This window comes from Anolis carolinensis, chromosome 3, assembly GCF_035594765.1.
Source record: "Anolis carolinensis isolate JA03-04 chromosome 3, rAnoCar3.1.pri, whole genome shotgun sequence".
Classification (NCBI taxonomy): Eukaryota; Metazoa; Chordata; class Lepidosauria; order Squamata; family Dactyloidae; genus Anolis; species Anolis carolinensis.
In genome coordinates, this window is record NC_085843.1 from 234,346,278 (window position 1) to 234,367,136 (window position 20,859).

The 20,859-nt window shown below is 43.1% G+C and overlaps 1 protein-coding gene across 2 annotated transcripts in view; it reads right to left on the reverse strand.

Annotated features, from left to right (window-relative positions):
• crtac1 (cartilage acidic protein 1) overlaps positions 1–20,859 on the reverse strand; it is a 47,481-nt gene that overhangs the window by 1,805 nt on the left and 24,817 nt on the right. The window contains exons 6-15 of one of the 2 annotated variants that reach the window (XM_062976364.1): positions 19,769–19,903; positions 18,991–19,136; positions 18,380–18,516; positions 17,580–17,662; positions 16,186–16,286; positions 15,893–16,061; positions 13,769–13,917; positions 8,765–8,807; positions 8,401–8,544; positions 6,302–7,029 (exon numbers count right to left, since the gene is read on the reverse strand). In XM_062976364.1, coding sequence (XP_062832434.1) covers positions 6,911–7,029; positions 8,401–8,544; positions 8,765–8,807; positions 13,769–13,917; positions 15,893–16,061; positions 16,186–16,286; positions 17,580–17,662; positions 18,380–18,516; positions 18,991–19,136; positions 19,769–19,903 — 1,226 coding nt within the window. In that variant the 3' untranslated portion in view covers positions 6,302–6,910. Of the gene's footprint in view, positions 1–6,301; positions 7,030–8,400; positions 8,545–8,764; positions 8,808–13,768; positions 13,918–15,892; positions 16,062–16,185; positions 16,287–17,579; positions 17,663–18,379; positions 18,517–18,990; positions 19,137–19,768; positions 19,904–20,859 lie in introns of those variants that run through there. The other variant, XM_008106516.3, reaches the window with a different exon arrangement.

Consider the following 20,859-nt stretch of genomic DNA (forward strand, 5'->3'; position numbering starts at 1 on the left):
GCCTTGATTGTTTTTTTTGCTATGTTCAGGATTATTCTCCAAAAAAATGGATCTAAAGGGACCATCACTACTGTTACACCACCTTTAATGGCTAGTGGGGGGAACGGTCAATAAAACAACCATGTATACCTTACTTGGACAACTGTAGAGCATCTAGTCCCAGGGCCCCTCCCTCGGTTGCCATCTAGGACCCTGCACTGCACTTTATCCACTTCCTCAGCCCTATGATACTCTGTCGCACTAGCCTTTGCCTAGCCCTTCATAGCTGACCATCTCCATTCTGAAATTTTGGCCATTTGTATTTTGAGTCCATCTGTTGGAGTAATTTGAAACTGGATTTTAAAATTTTGTGGTTGTTTTAGCAGGATTGTATGTTTTTTTTAATGTTTTTTAATTTTGTTGTATGGTCTCCTTTTTGGCAATGGAATGTTTTGCCTTATGTCGGAAATCGCCCTGAGTCCTCTTGGGGAGATAGGGCAGTATATAAATAAATTATCATCATCATCATCATCATCTGCTCGAGTCATTTTAGTCCTCATGTTGTGCTACTATCTTGACATTTTGCCATATAATTGCCATTTGTGGCCCTCCCCCATTCCAATGGTTGCATTTCCCCTTGTTTTAGTTCTCGCACCCAACCCTAGTACAAGCTTGTAGGGCAGGATGTGGAGAAAATGTGTGGCCTTCCAGATATTGTTGGGATACAATTCCTCTCACTCTTCTCTGACTGAACAAAATCTCAAGGGCCACAGATTCCCCACCCATTCTTTCTCATATCCTGTGTGGTGAGAATTACAACCAGAAGCTGTTCCAATTTTATTTCTGCCCTCTAGAGGGCATTGGCACCATACCGTATTGTTTGTAGCATCTGTCTGTCTGATATCATATAGCAAAAAAGAACAAATCATGGCTTGGTCACACCCTTTTATTCAGGGAGACTCCTTGCATCCGTTTGGCCAAATGACCTGTCACTTTGCTAACTGATTTATTGAATCTCCCATATTCATTGCTTGGAAACATCAACTTTACTAAAAGGTTGTTTTTCAAAAAACAAACAAATCTTTCTCAAGCTCTTGGATGTCTGGGTTCTGTGTGTCTTTCACAACAGAATGACCCATTGATGTGATAGATACGGATTCAAGCACAACTCAGTCTACAGGTATGTCAGTGCCAATGCTATGTCAGGTCAGGATGAATAAAATGATTCCCAGTAGCTCACTCCTTTGGAACTAGGCAATAAAGCTACTTCTTATTTGAGGTTCCATCTCTGTGATATCATACAATCCATGTGCATAGCTTATGCACACATACAGCATTCACAATGTATAACAAATATATTTCAACACTTTGTTTATACCATACCTTTCTTAATACTCATGGTCCACTCATGCTAACTAAACATCCATCCATACATCATATCACCACCACGTGAACATGTTCTCCTTCCAATTATGCTTTCTTTTATTTTTACAGGTACTGTATTCTTCTTTTCTGTTCACTAGTAGAGGCATTTAGTCTTCCTCGGTCTTCACATTTTTTTAATGAGTCAGCCATATCAGATAATTTTCTAAATCTATCTCAGGAAATTTGAACACATAGCTACTCCACATACATGAAAAGCAAGAGCAAAGAATTATTTCAAGATGTGCTAGTTCAAGGAGGAGGCACAGATCTTACAACCAGAAAGAACACAGTGAGTCATCTAACGGATGATGTTTTCAACTTGGGATGGTCCTTGAACTCAGCCAGGCTGTTCTTCATTTGAAGCCCAACCCTTGTGATGATGTTACTCTAGGTGTGAAGAAGTTGGGTAGGGCTTATCCTCTATTTTCAAGAACTTGGCAGTAATTCTTCTCTCATTATTTCACGCAAAAAGCTGATTTGAGTGATTTGGAAGGCCAGGCAAACCTCAAAATTAGTTTTTGTGCCTGTAGATTCATCTGACAGGTCAGACAGATGTTGGATTCTCATACATGTTCCTTAAGCCATTAGATCAGTGGTTCTCAACCTGTGGGTCCCCAGGTGTTTTGGCCCACACTCCCAGAAATCTCAGCCAGTTTACCAGCTCCCAAGATTTCTGGGAGCTGAAGGCCAAAACATCTGGGGATCCACAGGTTGAGAATCACTGCATTAGGTGCAGTGGTAGGGATTGCAGTTCCTTTGACCTGGAAGAGACTTAGAATCTCATCACACTAGAGCTGGATCAACTTATTCTGATGTGAAATTAGAAGGTGTTTCAGTGATCCCTGTATACTGCAACAGTTTCTGGGAAAAGAATAGTGACCATGTGGCCCACAAGATGATGTTGGATTCCAGTTCCCACTAGCCCCAGCCAGCATGGCCAATTTTGGAGGATAATGAGAGCTAGAATTCAATAATACATGGAGGCTACAGATTTTCCAATCTTGCTCTAGAGCAGTGGTTCCCAACCTTTGTCATTCAGGTGTTTTGAACGTCAACTCCCAGAAATCCCAACCATCTTACTTGGGTTAGCTTAAAGCTTTGGTTGTGTTTAAAAGGCCTCATCTATTCAGATAACTGCTTTCAGTGTCATTGGCTAGTTAGCTGTGAGATAAACAGGAAACCAGAGCAGTGGAAGGCTTAAATCTCCAGAAAATTCATCATACAACGTATAATAGAGTAGAAGAAATCATAGAGCTACAAGAGGCCTCATGGGCCATTGAATCCAGCCTCAAAGCATTTGAAGATGTCCAAGAAATTTGTAGAAATATAAGAAATTGCCATATATCAAGCCAAAATTCTGGTTCATTTAGCAAAGTATTGCTTACATTGACTTGGTGGCTGTCTCATATAGTCCCAGTGAGACTAGAATAGGACAGAATCTTCAGTATGTGCTGACTGTAGCAAAATGAGTGCATTATATCACCTTTCAAAAACACCCATGGACACACAACTGAATGAGTCCTCGGTAGAAACTCAAAATGAGTAAAGCAGTTGTGGAATCATACCACAGCATTGTTTGCTCCGGTTAAACCTCTCTGCTCCTTTTGTATAAATGAACCCCTTGTAGAGAAAAAGGCATCTCTGGTTTGCAGCATATCAGCTCTCCAACAATACAACGCTGGCTGGATTTTCCAGCAGAATGTGGGGCCTACAGATCATGCCTGAATTGTGGGGAATTCCAGCAGGAACAAGAGTACTCAGTGCAGCTTTTGCCACCCAGGTACTACATTTGCTATAGTGATGGGAACTGTAATCCAATACATCTGGAAGGCATCAAGGTGCAGGAGTGTGCTATATCCATACAGCAAAAGAACTCGCAATGTTTTGACTTGATACTGCGTCTTAGTGTAATGAGAACGGTTTCAATTTAAAAGAATAAAAGAGCAAACATTGTTGTCCTCCACTAATACATTTAGTCTGTAGATAAGATGAAGATTTATAAGAAACCTAGGAATGAATTTCTGCAGTTGTATTAATAGAGGAAGGAACAGTAATAGTATTTGGCAATGAGAACATTATGGATTTAGAAGGGTGTTGCTTGCCAAGTATCTTCAATGGCTAAGCGTGAGATGGAAAAAAATAGTCCCAGCTCTAAAGCTAAGATTTCCTTCTTTTCAACACGCATCATCAAACAGTTACTTGTTAGGTTGCTGTGAGTTTTCCAGGCTGTATGGCCATTTTCCAGAAGCATTCTCTCCTGATGTTTCACCCACATCTATGGCAGGCATCCTCAGATGGTCACAACCAGGACCTTCCACAGATATATAAACCTCCCTTGCCTAGTTTCCAATATACCTCACAACCCCTGAGGATGCTTGCCATTGATGTGGGTGAAATGTCAGGAGAGAATGCTTCTGGAACCTAGCCATACAGCCTGGAAAACTTGCAGCAACCCAGTGATTCTGACCATGAAAGCCTTCAACAACACATCTACTTGTTAGTTCAGTGTCTTTTAGCATACTTTCAAAGGTTTATTTCAGACCCCGTATTGCCAAAACCTCTGAAACCAGGTAGCATCTAAACTGTCCCCTAACTCCTCTCTTCCCTCTTCCCTATCTTTGCACCTGTTTACCATCCTCTCTAGCAATTATCTTTGGCCAAGATCATATATCAAGGAGACAAACTGTAACTTTACACTCATGGACTTACACTACATGATGATTGTTCATTAGTGCACTGCAACTGCATGCATACATATAAAATACATGATTGTAGTGTAAAATGCACAATGCTGCCACATAGGCAACTACAATGTGTATACAACTCTGCTTTTGTAACCTTGAAATAAATAAAGAGGTTCCACATCAAACAAAAATCTTCAGGTGCTTCTGCAGGGAAACCTACATGTGTGTTAACAGGACTTTAATCTAATTCCAGCAGCATAGACAAAGGAAAAGGAAAAATGGGATCTCCTTCCCTTCTGGTAAATTGGTATGGCTGCATGTTACATATAAGGGGGACTTGAAAATGACATTTCCTATGGGTATGAGTCAATACTTATGGGAAAATAATTTTGCACATTTGGTATATAATGTGCCAGGCATTACTCAGGGGAAAGATATATTCTCCTCTCTACCTTCACTGTTGGACCTTAGAAAGATAAATTAATGGGAAAAGACTGGTTTTTTGAGGGGTGGATATATGGGAGACATTGAACCCCCGGTGGTGCAGCAGATTAAACTGCAGAGCTGCTGAACTTGCTGACTGAAAGGTAGACAGTTCAAATCCGGGGAGCAGGGTGAGCTCTCGCTGTTAGCCCCAGCTTCTGCCAACCTAGCAGTTCGAAAACATGCAAATGCGAGTAGTTCAATAGGTACCGCTCCAATGGGAAGATAACAGTGCTCCATGCAGTCATGTTGATCACATCACCCTGGAGGTGCCTACGGATAATGCTGGCTCTCCGGTTTAGAAATGGAGATGAGCACCAACCCCCAGAGTTGGACACGACTAGACTTAATGTTGTGAGAAAACCTTTACCTTTACTATATGGGAGACAAGAAGGTGGGAGGTGTTTAACTGCCCTGAGTCCCCTTCAGGGTTGAGAAGGGCGGTATATAAATACTTCAAATAAATAAATAATTTCTTCTCTAGCTTGGATTTTTATCTGGTACAAGGAAGAACCTTTTAGGATCATAGCACTTATCTTTCACCATTTAGATTTTTATTACAGATCATAGTTGGATTCATTACTCCAAATTGTACTTAAAGAAAAAAATAAAATAAAATTGATCCTATTCAAAACAAAATGTTTGAAAAATCTTTTTAGCAAACTCAGGAACTAAGACTTTGTATTTGGGCTTGGAATGTTATGTACCACCAATTCCTGCAGGAATTTCTGTCTTCCACCCCTTTTCTTGGATGTTTGTCACAAGTTATGCTTGAGCCCTCCGGGATTTCTTCATTTCATTCTTTACATAACAAGTATATTTTCAGTGCACCAAAATAGGAGTACAGTGATTTCTGAATAGGGAATAACACTGGTAAGCAACAAATGGAAATCTTGGCTGATCACAACTCCCTAGTTTATGTCCCTTATGTGTTTACAAACATCCATGTCTCCTCTGAAGTTATGGTGGTTCTTCAAGAACAAACAATGGCCATTTGGGGAATGTATTTTCCATTTCATGACCGAAGCTGGGAATGCAGGGCAGAGATAGAGTGGTATATAAATAAAGTATATTATTATTATTATTATTATTATTATTATTATTATTATTATTATTATTATTATTGTTTGTATCTGCCTTTGGTTCTCAATAATCTTCTCATGGAGCATTTTGCTCATTCCTAATGTATGCATACAATGCATGGTGAAGATTTTCTAAATTATACATGCCTGGCTTTACGTTTGATTTGCTTGCATTGATTCATTCCAAATGCTTGGGCTATTATTGCCTGCTGCTTTAAGCAAAGAACGCTCCAAGGCAAATGGGCAGAGTGCATCCATTTCAAAAACTGGAACCTTCTCCTGCCTATTGGGTGCAGGACTTTGAAGTCTCACTCAGTATTGAGTCTCATGCAATAGAATGTGCAGGGCCCCCCAAATACAACACGATTCTCACACTACGTTTTGCACAAGACCATAAGCATATAAGCTTGTAGACAAAATAATTTAACTATACTGTTTCTTATGTAGTCATAATTTCAGAGAAATATTCCCAGCTCACTGCCCTGCTAATGTTTTAGCTGCTCACTCCCCTTAGGCAGTCACAAGCCTCTCAGTGCAGGAAACAGGCAGACACTTTAAACTTGCATCACCCTGTTCTCTTTTTGTCTTCTGAATATGGGCTGTTGTGCCCAAGCCCAGCAACACCCAAGCATATAAGCAAGCAGGTGCTTATAGATAGTGTACAGTTTATTTGGTGTGCGGAGGAAAGGGTGATTCTCCAGCGGGAAGACAGAGCGGGTTCAAACACTAGACACATATTGGGAAACAAGAGCAGAGGTGAATCCCGGTCCAGTTGGGCTGGAGGAGGAAGAGGAGAAGAAGAAGAGGAAGAAGAAGGGAAGCAATAATTTCACAGGCCAAACCAGCAGGCACAGGATAACTGTATTGATTCTTTTTTTTTTTTTAACCAAGCAAGCAACTACCAGCAGAAGCTGCCATCTTGGGTAAAGGCAAGCTCCAAGGAAGATGGCAGTTGCAACAAGAGCTGCCACCTCGTTTAGGGGCAAGCTCCTAGGAAGATAGCAGCCACACTGAGGAGACAAAGCAGTGGTGAGGCCTCTGCCTTGTCTGTTTTCTCAGAAAACATGCAAGGGGTGTGCCACTACTGGCATTGCCTCAGCCAGGTTGCGTCGTGCCCTCTGCAGAGACGGCTGTCCCCACCTCGGTCCATGTCCCCAGGGACCACCATGAGAAGGCTGGATGAGAGAAAGTGGAGGGAAGGAGAACAGGGGAGGCCATTTCATCCATAAAGGCTACATCTTGCTTTATTGGCAAGGCTTAAAGTGCATAGGAGTGAAAGCAGAGTCCGAGGCAAATTGGAAGGAGTGGGGCTGAGGAGAAAGTGGGGCCAAACCGGGTCCCTGAAGAAGGATATCCTCCAAAAAAGGCCACTTGAGCTGCACAAAGAGGGGAACAGGAAGAGACAGACAGACAGACAGACAGACAGACAGAAAAGGATAGAGCATCAGTTAGTGAAACTATTGAGAGGTGTTCAGTGTAGATGAAATAAGATGAACCAACTATCTGATGGCAAAGAAAGGCCTCAAGCCTCAGCAACATTCAACAACTAACTGCAAGAGAGAGAGAGAGAGATGAGAGGAAATGAACAAGTGTGGAAAGGTTTAAGCATCTTTTTCATCACCTGCTCCTTTCCCACTCCTCTCATTGCTTCACAGCTTTTCCAGACTCAGATCTGATTCTAAATATCTAGTTTGTCGCAGATATATATATATTTTTGTATCTTATCCACTGCAATCTTCCTTTGCATTGACAATGAATACAAAATAGGAAGCAAGTGCTACATTGTTCCTGCACTATCTTCTAATTAGTTACTTTTACAAACTGAACCCCTTAATAGCTGATTTTTCTTCTTCCTTGCTCCCATGTGCAGACACATACACACAGTACCAGTTGCACCTATATTTTTTCATTGCATGACCCAAAAATATAGCTACAGAAGGGCACAATGGAGGTATCCCACTCTCAAATAAGAAGTCCCCTCCCACATGAAATTTTGTTTCTATCCCGTCATTTATTGCAGAAAGAGGCACTTAAAGCTATTCATGTGTACAACTCTTCTATTTGCTGGATTTACATTCCCTTGTTAATTTTGCCTATCTCATTGCATGTTGGATGCATAAATCCCATTGTTTTGGATGCCTAAATCATTGTTTCAATTGCTTGACTTGTGAGGATTTGTAAAGAGGCAGCATGATGTAATGGGTTGACTGGAAAGGCATCTGTCGGCAGCTGATTGGCTGAGCCAGCCAGGAGCCAGAATTCCAATTGGCTACTGTCTCTAGCTTGCTGCTGAGACAGAGGCATATTTAAAGACTGTTTAAAGGACTATTTATTCCCTATGTTCTCTGTGTGAATTCAGAGACTGCTGTATATATTTTGAACTAAAGTAAAGATGCTGTTACTTGTTACACAAGCCTGAATGACACTTTATTATACTGCAGAGTATATTTTGATTCAGAAACAGTGGTAAAGCTTCTATTTATTTATATCTACAACCTACAACAGACTGATGTTTTAAGTTACTGCCATGGTAGAAATCTGGGGATTGAAAGAAAATTTCATGTAAGACAGAATTCTTATTTGGAAGATGAGTGCTCTCCCTCTCATCATAACATCCCTTGGACTGAGCTAGGGGATAGTTAGACTTCAGCTCTTGTTTCCATTAGCTGACATCATGGACTAAGCACCAAGTTTAAGTTCTGAGAGCAATCAGTTTTGCTACAATACTCAAACCATCAGTCACTCACCAACGCAAGCTGTGCCGTCCTCATTGGGCTCAAAGCCCCGGTTGCAGCGCTTGTTGCTGCGGCAACGGTATCCGCCATATGTGTTGATGCAGACGGGTCTGCCCCTTGGACAGACAAAGGGAAATTCTGCACACTCATCCATATCTAAGAAGAAGAAAGGAAGAGAGAGATAGAGAGACAGCGTGACACAGTCCTAGCACAGAGACCAATGACACATAGTTGCTCAACACCACAGTGGGTCTGATGCTTTATTCTCAGAGTGCAACCACACGGTGAGCATTGAATACCAAAGAGCAGCCATTCTGCCCTGTGGAAAAACGGCACCCAAGAACAGTTCATCTGTCTGCCTCACCAGGTGACTCACCAACACACCTCCCGCTCTCGTGCTGAGAAAATCCTTGGCCACACTGTGAAGGAACAAGAGAAATTTGTCATCAGCACTTAATTTCCCTCCAGGCTCATCTCTCTCTACTTAGAGTACTCTGCGATGCCATTTTTGCGGAGCTGAGGAATTTGTATGGCTGCAATTCCTGTTTCAGATCATATAGTAACTAATGCTGTTGCTCCCACTTCTGAGTGTCTTCTTCGATATAGAGTCAATTCTGAAAAGTGTGTGTCGAGACTCCTTCACCCAGCCCACTTCCATTTTTTAAAACCTCAAAAATATAGACAGGGTATTCTACACTCAAAAGATCTTATTATTTTCCCAGTTATTCCCCACAGCCTCAATTTCTTTGCTTCTTTGCACCTATTTCTTTTCAATATTTTGTGATGGAAAATTCACTGTCTGTCAAAGAAGAAGAGGTTAGTTGCTATGCCGAATTCTAAGATCGTTGATGAAAAAGATTATGTGTTGTGGCTGGAACCCCATCATGTTTTGCTACTATACGCAACTCATATTTCTCTGACCATTCGAACCATAATACCTGCGATTGGGTACAAACAGAAATAATAAAATCCAAAATGTGATGCAATTGCTCAGACTATAATCATGCACAGTGGTGTAGCAATAAAATTTTAAGGTGCAGGTAGTCATCACAACAGTCCCTAAAGCTGTACCTCAAAGAAATGTCCAAAAATACACACAGTTTTGTTGAGCCATATCACTCAGTTGTCCATCTCTAATGGGAGCAGGTCTTTTAAAAAACAAATAGGTCATAATTGTCAATTCAAAGCCAAGCCACTTCTAAATACTTTGCATTACAATGGGCAGTGGATTGTTTCTGAAAAAATCTATTTTAAATTCAGCTTCTGAGAGGATTACAGCAAAATGAGGGTCGAGAGAGGAAGACTGTGCAGGTGGGAAAATTATATTTTTTCTCTGTTCATTAAAAAAAAATCAGTCCTGTAATGCTGTGAGTTCTGGTCCCATCACATTATCCCACAGTGATCTTTTATTATATTAAACATAGCCAAGAAATGGCTGGGGTGATGGTGTTAATGTCAATAAATTGATGCCCCCCATTCTGCAGTGGGTTCATTCTCTGATGAAAGAATCTTGTGTTTGAACATCCATTTTAACCCCATTATTGTGAGAATTGCAGCTAAATTCAGAGGCAACAGCAAAGTCAGAGTAATGGCTGGCTGATAGATGGTCTCATCAGTGTCCCTGCTAATCAAATCATGCCAGCATTTTGACCCTGTGATTCCTGGTTGTACTATCCCTCTGCTTATGCAGAAGAAACAAAGGAAATGAAAATATCTGAGGACTGCCAAATTTAAGAGGACCAAAGTCTTGGACTCTGTTGTCCAGGATGAACATCATGGCAAAGGGATCATGCATCACCCAGAGAAAGAGCAGCTTGATGATGCTTCTCCTATCTTCCATTAAGCAAGCCTCATCCTCCAACTGAAAGTTGTTCTTAGGATGTAGAATTGAAGGGGACACCCTGGGCTCTGCCATCTGCAAAGGGCTGCAAGGTCAACTGCAGCATCTTTATCCAGGAAAATCATCAGCAAGGGAAGATTGGCTCTAAGTGGATAGGAATGCCTATCTACAACTCACTAGGGATTTTCATAGGACCATTGAGACAGAAAGAAGTCGATAGCATAAACTTTCATAGGCTTCGGTTCATTTCATCGGATGTGTTTTCATGTTGTTATGTGCCTTCAAATAATTTCTGGCTTATGGTGACCCTAAGGAAAGAGGACAGATTGTGGTCATGCCTCAGGCACAGGGATTACATCATCAGGTAATTGCCCCTCCTTCTTCCTGGTCTGACAATGTCAAGAATGTGTTGCTCATGTGACCAGGAAGGAGGAAAATGGATTGCACCCCTAATTCAGGTTGGTTGTATGGCCACCCTACTCTTATGTCAGCAGAGGTGCCCACAATGTCCAGGAGTTCAGATGGAGCTTTATGGTTGAATAAGAGCAGCTGTGGTAGCAACATGGAGGAGGAGAGATGTGGGTTGTCTCAGTCACCCTAGTTCCTTGGTTGCTCCAGGACACGTTGATACTGGGAAGAACAGTGAAATTGGGTTACTAGAAGAGAACATATTGAAAATGTTTTGGAAAAAGAAGCACTATAGAGCAAGAGAAACAAAAGTGGGAATCTTTCCTGGGCCTTCGATGTCCTTCTCATGGAATCACCTTAATTGCACATACTCTAATACAGTGGTTCTCAACCTGTGGGTCCCCAGATGTTTTGGCCTTCAACTCTGAGAAATCTAAGAGCTGGTAAACTGGATCTGATTTCTGGGAGTTGTAGGCTAAAACACCTGTGGACTCACAGGTTGAGAACCACTGCTCTAATATAATGTACCTATACACTTATGGTATACAGTGGCACTCAGGTACGCTTTCATATCACATAATTATAGCACTATGATTCTCCTTCAACTGCCATGACAACATCCTATGGAATCCTGGAATTTGCAGTTTAGGGAGGGACATTTCGAATGTTCACCCAAAGAACTCTAGGTCCTCCAAAAACTACAAACTCCGGACCTCCACAGAATATTGTCATGGCAGTTAAAGCAGGAAATAGCAGGAGCCAAGATTTTAGTTGTATTCCTCTTACACCTGCCTTTGAAAACCCTCTTGAATTTCATGATAAGAATTTTTTTCTCTCTCCTTCTGTCTCCTCCTTTTGACCCGATACTTGATGAACCACTTCTGCTCTCCTTCTTAGAAGTTTGAAGACTATTGGTGATTTGGAAATGTTATGCGGTTCCTAATGTGCACCACACACTATGCAGTTATGATGCTATAATTCCACTTTAATTGCCATGGCTGCATCTAGCGGAATCCTGGAGGTTTGTAGCCTGATGCAGGACTAAAGCTCTCTGACGGAGAATCCTAAATCTCTCGTGGAGCCCCAGGATTCCATAGGATTGAGCAGTGGCAGTTTAAATGGAATCATGGTGCTATAACTATACTGTGAAAGTGCTATTCAGCCTCTGCTCCACAGGAGGTAATTCTGAGGAGTGGGTGTGGGAAGGATCAAGGATATCTTTTTTTTCCTTCACCAACCCCAGGCCTTTGCTGGCTGTGCTTTTTAGCACCGGAGGGCTGACAGCTCTAAACCTCAGTATATTATAGCTAGACAGCAGGGTGGCATGCAGTTCTGGAAATGGAAAGAGCATTCCCCCAACCCTAATCCCTCTCCAGGACACTTATTCTATAATGTCAGGGATTTGAGTAGATCAATTTCCTTTTTTCCTCAGCCTTCCATTTTCTCAGGTTGAATTTTCAAGTGACTCAGACTTCTATGTGCCACATTGCTCTCACCCAGAAGCTGTATTGATAGATGAGCTCTATCTGCCTAGCTTTTGCTTTCAGTTCTCCTTGCTGCGCTTCCTGCTGTCTTTCTCTAGGCATAGTGTAAGATGACCAGTTCTTGTCAGGAAGGTTTGCTTGGCTGGAGAGTTAACTGTAATTTTCTCAGACTCTATAAACTTATATGCACCAGCATACTATGGTTGCTCTTTGGGAATACATTCAAACCTTGAAAACATTCTTCTTGTGAGTTCAACTCCCAAAATCTACCATCCAGCATGCCTACAAATGGTGACTGTAGATTTCTGAGAGCTATAATTCAAACAAATACATTTTCCAAGCTTGTTCATGGGTAGGGTGGGTCACCTTTGCTTCAAGAGTGGGAATGAATGTTCCAAAATTGAGTGCCTCTTTTGCAGGGCCAGCTCTATCATTAGGCAGAATGAGGCACCTACTTCAGGTGGTAGACTCTGACGGGCACTACTGAGTTCCCTTACTGTATTTGAGAATCTCTGTGTGTCATACAGCTTGTCATGCATGCCCTAAAGTAATTTGCTACCCCCAGATGGATATGGTCAGAGTTGATCTAAATATCAAAAATTTCTCTAATCAGCTTCTGTACATGAACTGGAGATGTGTGCACCATCTTCTTTTGCATCAGGCAATTGCAATCTTGGCAGATCCATGCACCCAACTGTTTTTCTATTTGTAGCACCATTGCACATGCACGTGTGCAGTCTTAGTCTATATATATTTATATATATATATACACACACAGACACAGACACACACAGTACAGTCTCATCCAACATAAACGGGCTGGCAGAACATTGGATAAGCAAAACTGTTGGATAATAAGGAGGGGTTAAGAAAAAGCCTATTAAATGTCAAATTAGGTTATGATTTTACAAATTAAGCACCAAAACATCATGTTTTTCAACAAGTCTGCCACTTGTTTGGGAGTGTGGCAGCATTTATGTTGCTGTTGGGTGTGTTGGCCCCCTGTGCGTTGCTGCCTAGAGAAACATTTGTGGATCTGGGTGGGAGACAGCCTATGTTGGATAATACAGAACGCTGGACAAGCAAAGGTTGGATAAGCAAGACTCTGTTATATCTGATTCTGCAACATTCTTTTAGTTATGCATTCAGTTGCACAACATTACCATTCAGCATAAGAGATATGTAGCAAAATCAATGCGTAATCCCATAGGCAGAGACTGACAATATGGAACCCCAATATAGGATCTCAGGCAATATTTTGCTGCTGATTCTTGAATGTGCTGAGTGCTCCTTGTTGGTTTTTTTAAAAAAAAAATTGTATTTCTCCTAAACCTCAGGGTCCTACCATTTTGTTTCTCAGCGGCCCTGTTTTGGCTCTGTTCCTTTTGGCATAAGGTGCTGAGTTGTTTATTAGAGGGTGTGATGATTCCTGACATCGCTTATGCAGGGAACACAGCATAGGTTGGCAATTTGCCTCACTAACTAATAGGAAAAATGCTTCAACTTTGTTGGCATAGAGCTTCCATAGGCATCTTACGTGACTATTTTCCTTAGTGAGATGAGAGAAGGAAAACTAGTTTGAAGTGGGGGAAGTTTGGGAGGGATGCCTTCCAAATCACTCATATGCAGCTATCAAGGCTAGGCTCACCTCAAGAGGAAGTATAGCAGGCAGAGATGCTGGGGGATCTCGAGGATAGGGGATTTCCAGCACAACATTTATCTCAGTGCTTGCAATGGTGCGAGTGATGAACTTGCCATCTGGCCAGACCACCTCCAAGCTGCTGGGTTCATCTTGTCCTACAGAGAAGAATGGCAAGGAAAAAGTGGTACAGTTTATTCAATGAAAGAGGTGGATCACTGTCACAATCCTATTCTTCTCTTCACTAAACACCAGGAGGAATTTCCTGATCACAAGAGTTGTTCACCAATGGAGCACATTACCTTGAAAAGAAGTGGCTTCCCTTTCATTGGAGGTTTTTAAACAGAGGTTGAATGGCCATCCCTCAAGCATGATTTATCTTCACTGGCAAGGTATTGGACTAGATCAGTGGTTCTCAACCTTCCTAATGCAGCAACCCCTCAATACAGTTCCTTATTGTGTGATGACCCCCAACCATAACATTATCTTTGTTGCTACTTCATAACTGTCATTTTGCTACTGTTATGAATAGTAATGTAAATATCTGATCTTCAGGATGTGTTTTCATTTACTGGACCAAATTTGGCACAAATACATGACATGCCCACATTTGAATACTGGTGGGGATGGGGAGGATTGATTTTGTCATTTGGGAGTTGTAGCTGCTGGGATTTATAGTTCACCTACAATCAAAGAGCATTCTGAACTTCACCAACTATGGAACTGAACCAAACTTGACACACAGATCTCCCAACAGAAAATACTGGAAGGGTTTGGTGGGTATTGACCTTAAGTTTTTGAGTTGTAGTTCACCTCTATCTGGAAAGTATTGTAGACTCAAACAATGATGGATCTGGACCAAACTTCACACGGATACTCAATATGCCCAATTATGAACACTGGTGGAGTTTGGGGAAAATAGACCTTGACGTTTGGGAGTTGTAGTTGCTGGGATTTATAGTTCACCTAAAATTAAAGAGCCCCTTGAAACCCACCAAGTATAGAATTGGGCTAAACTTCCCACACAGAACCCCCATGACCAACAGAAAATACTGGAGGGATTTGGGAGGAATTAATAGTGATGTAGGGGACATGTAGTTTGCCTAACTCCGGAGAGCACTGTGAATTAACATGTGTTTTCTGATGGTCTCTAACAACCCCTCTGACACCACCTCACGACCCCCCCCAGGGGTCCCAACCCCCAGGTTGAGAAACGCTGGACTAGATGATCCTTGTGATCCCTTTCAACTATATGAACCCATGTGTGTACCTGTCTATAATACCCTATACTGCTTCCCTATTTTAAAAACCCCTTTTCAGAAATGCCACAGTGGATGGAAGATTCCAGAGCTTATAATTCAGAAAGCAACTTTTCCAGGCTCTGCCAGAGAGATGACAACACTAGGGATGTGATGAGGGTCATGTTCTTCCATTAACCACTGTGCTACCACCCCTATCAGCACAACTCCCAGGCACAAGGCCATCTGTGAACCGGGTCATGGAGTATTCTGGCGTAGAGACCCTCTGACTTTCTGAGCTACTTGGCTTTCCTCCTCCATCTAACCTGGCCATGCCCCACTAAACGGAGACACCTTGGGGCTATGGAAGAGTAATGAGGTGTGGAGACACATAGTGCCTTCTGCAAGAACAGCTGGAGGGGGCAACCAGAGTGCAAGACATGCTCTTGGGGATGCAAACTCCTATTTGTGCATCTCATACATTTGATTATATGAGGGAAGGTAAACAGACTTTACAGGAGTTTTGAAAGAAAGGGCTTTGGTCTGGGGATAGTTAGGCTTTGGTGTTTTGCAGAATGTACAGTGGAGAAAGTAACAGAATCAGAGGAATTCAGGGTTGGGACAATACAAAGTAAGGTACAGGTGTCAGACTTCAGACTTTCAGAAAAGTAATTTTTTTCAGACCACAACTTCCAGACCCCATCTCCCCAGCCAGCATGGGTACTGGGGAAATCTATTAGTTGCAGTCCCCCAAAAGTAACATTTCCAACTTCTTCATGAGGCAGGGCGAGTGACAACAGAAGAGCAAAGAAACTATAAATTATTGGGACAGTTTGGAGGGTGGACATGGCATGTACAGGTCATTGGGTGTTCTCTCTCCCCCCCTCCCACTTACCTAGGCCAAAATGGGCAACGGGCTCCATCTCACACAAATACCCAGACCCTCCATCAATGATACGCAGATGAGCACCACTCTGCCGTGTGAACAGCACTACTTTAGCACCACGAGCAAATGCTCCAAAGCGTGTGCGTGGGATCACCCGCAGCCAGTTGTTTCCAGTACCCTGTAGAGACAGAAGAAATGCATCATCAATGTATGAAATGGGCATGAAACTGGGGAGGGCTTGTTGGGAGAATCTTTTCTGGTAGGTGTTCTGGCTATTAGGCTTTAAACACATCCAGACTCACCTCATTGACTTTGAAGACAGAGAGGGGCTGTGCCATGGACTCTCCATGCGATAGGATCAGGTCCAGCCTCCCGTCGCCATCAAAATCCACCACGGCCCCTCCTGGAATGATACCATCTCGTTAAGCAGAAGTTTCTTTCAGCATCTCCTTTTTAACAGGTCTACATTCCTCTTCCACAGTCACAGCTGAGATAATGAGAAGATCAAGTAATATAAGTGCTTTCCACTTCTGCCCCCTGGTTACACCCAAATTAGCCCTAACTTGCTTGCAGTGACATTGTCCATCTGTGTGTCTGTTTACCTAAGAGGCTGCTCTCTCTGGTGCTACATCCTTTGTCACTGACAGCACATTTAACCCTTTTCCGTTCAAGATTTCAGCATGCTAATCAAGAGTTCTTCATCTGGACTGTGGATGGGAATTACACACAAAGATTGGCCTTCTCTTCCTTGATAGCATTTTAGAGTTAGGGTGGAAGCTGGGAAGTCTGAACTCACATCTCCACTGAGTTCGAAAACTCAGTTGCTGACCTTGGATTAATCACAGTCTCTCAGTCTAACATAATGTTGTTGAGAAGTTACAATAGAAGGAGAGGAGCCATATATGCTGCCTTGAACTCACTGGAAGAAATGCAGAGCATAAATGTAACCACACTACCAGCCAAGCAAGTATTAGTTAACTAGGGGAACAACCTTCAAACTTTGCGGCTTTTGCCATGAATGTTCAGATTGAAATCAATTAGAAAGTTCTAGTGAACTCAGGAGCATGATTTGTCAACACTTTCCTATATCTTTTTCAAGTTCCTGCTGCATATCCTTCATTATCCTTAACTGTGGGTTCCTTGAGACATAAAGAGGTCTGAATCTTAGGGTCAGTATCTAAGCTTCCTAAAGATTATGAATGATCCCAGCAGCAGAGGTGCCATCAGAGCAGGACCTTGGGGCAGATTTTGGAGTTCTGTATAGCAGAGTGAAAGGAAGGCCCTAATAGGAGCAACTGTAGTGCCTGATTCATAGATGTTTACAGGTTCTTAAAGACACCCCTTTGTATTTGTTTGCTTCTCTTGATTTCTTCTGGCCTTTTTTTTATAAGACAAAATCCATTAAGGAAAAAAAAGATGTTGCACAATAATTCTGAGCAGAAGTCTCCAGAAGCATCTCTAGATGCTGGTAGAGAAAGGGTCACCAGCAGAGTTTTTAGAGCTTGGAGTTCCAAGCTTGGCACTCCAAGTGACAACTACCAAAATTGCCCCAGCCCACATGGTCACTGATAGCACATTCAGGCTGGGCGTTCTGGAAGTTGAAGTCCAGCCCCTCCCCATTTGTCCAATTACAGTTATCTCACCTCTGTCCTCTTTTTGCCAAGTGCAGCCCACAGTAGAAACCACCTTCACTCACCTGTCCCACGCCCTTCTGGCTCCACGGCATCACCAGGGTTCAGTTCCTCAATGGCTGGATCAGCATGTTCCCGACGGGTGACCCTGCATCAGAAATAGATTGTAGTAGAGTAGAATGGACACTCTCATCTCTCATATAAGTGTCCTTAATGGGGTGATCCTATAGTTGAGTAGGGGCTATCCTGTGTCCACATACTAAGCCCATCCTTGCCAATGCTCCTCTCTCTACAAGGGGCCCTGCCCACTCGCCAAATGAGAGGTCTCTGCACGGACTCCCTGGAGTTGCCACATGCTGCAATCACTTTATTAGCCTGAGAAATGTAAGCGGCTCTGTTTAACGAGCCATTGATTGCCTACAATTAATGGGAACCGTGCATAAGTGCTAATTAGTGAAAGCTGGAACCTCCAGGGATGTAGTCTAGGCAGAGCAGACTGCCTGTATGGGTAGTGAAGTAGCAAAGGGCTCAGCTATAGCTGTGTCAGCTGGCCAGCAGGCAAGAGCTAGGGAAGGAAAACTGAAGAGGATGCATCCTCCCTGTTTATGAAATTTTAGTGGAGTCATTTTACTCCAGTGGATTGTTGTTGCACAGGGGACTAAATGTCATATTCTTCTGGATTAAGAATCCAGGCCTCCCTCCTCCCTTCTTCCCATATGCCCAGTGTCGCATGCAGACTCTTCTAAAGCCATCAGGGATGTGACCCAGAGTCTGGTGTGGGGAAGCCCTTCCTGCCATGCCCAAAGCCTAAAAAGATGGGGAGCCCACTGCCTCAGTCTCTGGTGGCCATGTGGCTCTCACCCACCGGAAGAGGCGGTTGGCAGATGAGCCTCGATAGGCGATGTTGTTGAAGAAGACCTCCAACTCCTGGTCATTGTCAAAGTCAGCAGCGATGACGGTGCGGACAGGTGATGGCATGGACAGTTTGGGCGTGGCAATGTCCTGGGGGAAGGACGGGGATTAGTGGGGCAGGGATTGGGCTAGAACAGGGCCAAGAGGAAGCGTTGATCTAAGGATGCAATTTGGTGGCAGAACAGAAGGAGCTGTGACTGAGCTGAGGAGCATGATAACAGTGCTTCAGAGGTGTGATTGGCCAGAGGCTATAGTCTTTTGCAGGGACTGATGCTCTTTTGGTGACTTGGTTGGAAACCAAGATGAAGGAAAGGCTGCCAGGTCTACGTTGCTACGGGTCTGAAATATGAGGCAAACCTTTAAAATAAGAAACATCTGGCAACCCAGCTGGAGGCAGAGACATCCGCTTCTTGGTGTCTGGATGTAATTGATGTATTCCATTCTTTCTTAAACTTCACAGCTATTTGGACCTCCCTGCCCACTGAATATCCCTGCTCACAGCCCAGCTTATCCTCAACTGAATGGCATTTTGGGCCCTTCCTCCCCCCTGCAGGTGGCACTTACCCGGAAGCGGATGCGCCCACCTGCATTCATCTGCAGATAGAGCCGATGTGGTCCATTCCAGTTGCCATAGATTAGGTCAACTTTGCCATCTCGGTTGAAATCAGCCAGTGTGACACCGCGACCATGTTGGTAGGGATCATCCAAGCCTACAGAGGATGTTTTGAGTCGGAGAAGCTATCTATCCAAAGGTGAACCAAGCGTTACCAAGCTCTCGCTTCTGAAGAAATGGGGAGCTGGGGATTGATCTAGGCTCCACATATTTATGTAGGGGAGACAAAGAGGACTATCTAGTAGCTTGAATTCCATCTGCCTTAGGAGAGCAGGGACAATGAGAAGAGTAGGGGCAACTAGTTGCAAAATATGGCCTGTTGAACCTCTTTAAACCCCTACTTTCACTCATCCTACCTGTTTCCCTTCCCCAGCCACCCAATTCTTATTCTCTTGCTGACAAGGAAGGAGTGTTTCTAAAGCGAACAGGTGTCATCAACAGCACCATAGTGATGGATGCCACCCTGACACCTCGTTAAACTCCAATGATCAGCCAGACGCTAAATTACCACTGGCTGAGCCTGCAGGCACTCATCTCTCTCTCTCTCTCTCTCTCTCTCTCTCTCTCTCTCTCTCTCTCTCTCACACACACACACACACACACACACACACTAGCAATGAAAGAAACAAAAGACTTCAGAGAGCCATTCAGATTAATGAGTGTTACATGACTGTTTCTCTGCTTAACATCCATTGCCTCTGAATCCCCACACTCTGGCTAGCTACTCACCAGTGCTGGGTGCTACATCTATGAAGGTACCATCACCCTGGTTCTGGAAAAGGAAGTTGGCTCCGTTCTCATTGTCACAAAAGATATCAGAGGCAGCTTCACTGAGAATGGGCCCCACAACCACGCCCCGACCCCCTGGGAAAAAGAACAGTGAAAGCTATGGGCATGCTGTTTTTGTGGGTGGAATGGTCACATTGTGGAACATTCCCAGCTGGAGTGTTTCAAAGCAAAAACATGCCTAATAATTGGTTCACTATCCCATGCCTTCCCATCTCTTTTCACAGTTTGAGTGAATTGCACTGTAACATAGATGTTTGCTCTTCATCAACAGTCATCAATTTACTTCAGTTATTACAGAACTACTTAGTGGCAATTCAGTGCTATGAAGATTGAGAGCAGGGCTACAGGGCTGAGGCCATTCAGTACTGGCAGGACAGGTCAGAATCAGCATGAGGCAAACCATCCTTCCTGAACTATTAGTTTCTGTACACTGCAGCACAGAGGATGATCATCATTTGAATGTTCACCATAGCAATAGTGAGGTGGCAGGAGCCATTAACTCCACAGTTATCATAACCCCCTGTATGATGTACTGGTGCATCAGACTTGACCAGAAGTGATATGATGTCATTTCTGCTTTCATTTTTGGTTATTTCTTCAGAGGAAAAAAAAAAGAGGACATTCTGGGGCAAAACCACCATGTCCTATGGTTTTAGCTACTTTCAGTAAAAATAAAACCACAATGAAAATAATCTAAACAGTGGTTTCCAACCTTTGGTGCTCCTGGTGTTTTGGACTTCAGCTCCCACAGTTCCTAAAAGCTGGTAAGCTGGCTGGGATTTCTGTGGGTTGAAGTCCAAAACACCTGGAGGCCGAAAGGTTGGGAACCACTGGTCTAAAAATTGGAGGTTTAGGGTGTGCAAAATTGTGCCCGAGGACTGTATTTATTTAATCTGTAGGCTACTCTTTCACACACGAGCATGTCCTTAGATCTTACATTAGTCCAGGATTTATCATGTCTAAAATGTCTAAAATGAACACATGGCAAAATGCCCAAAGTCAATGGAGAATACCATGATTTTTGTTGGCTG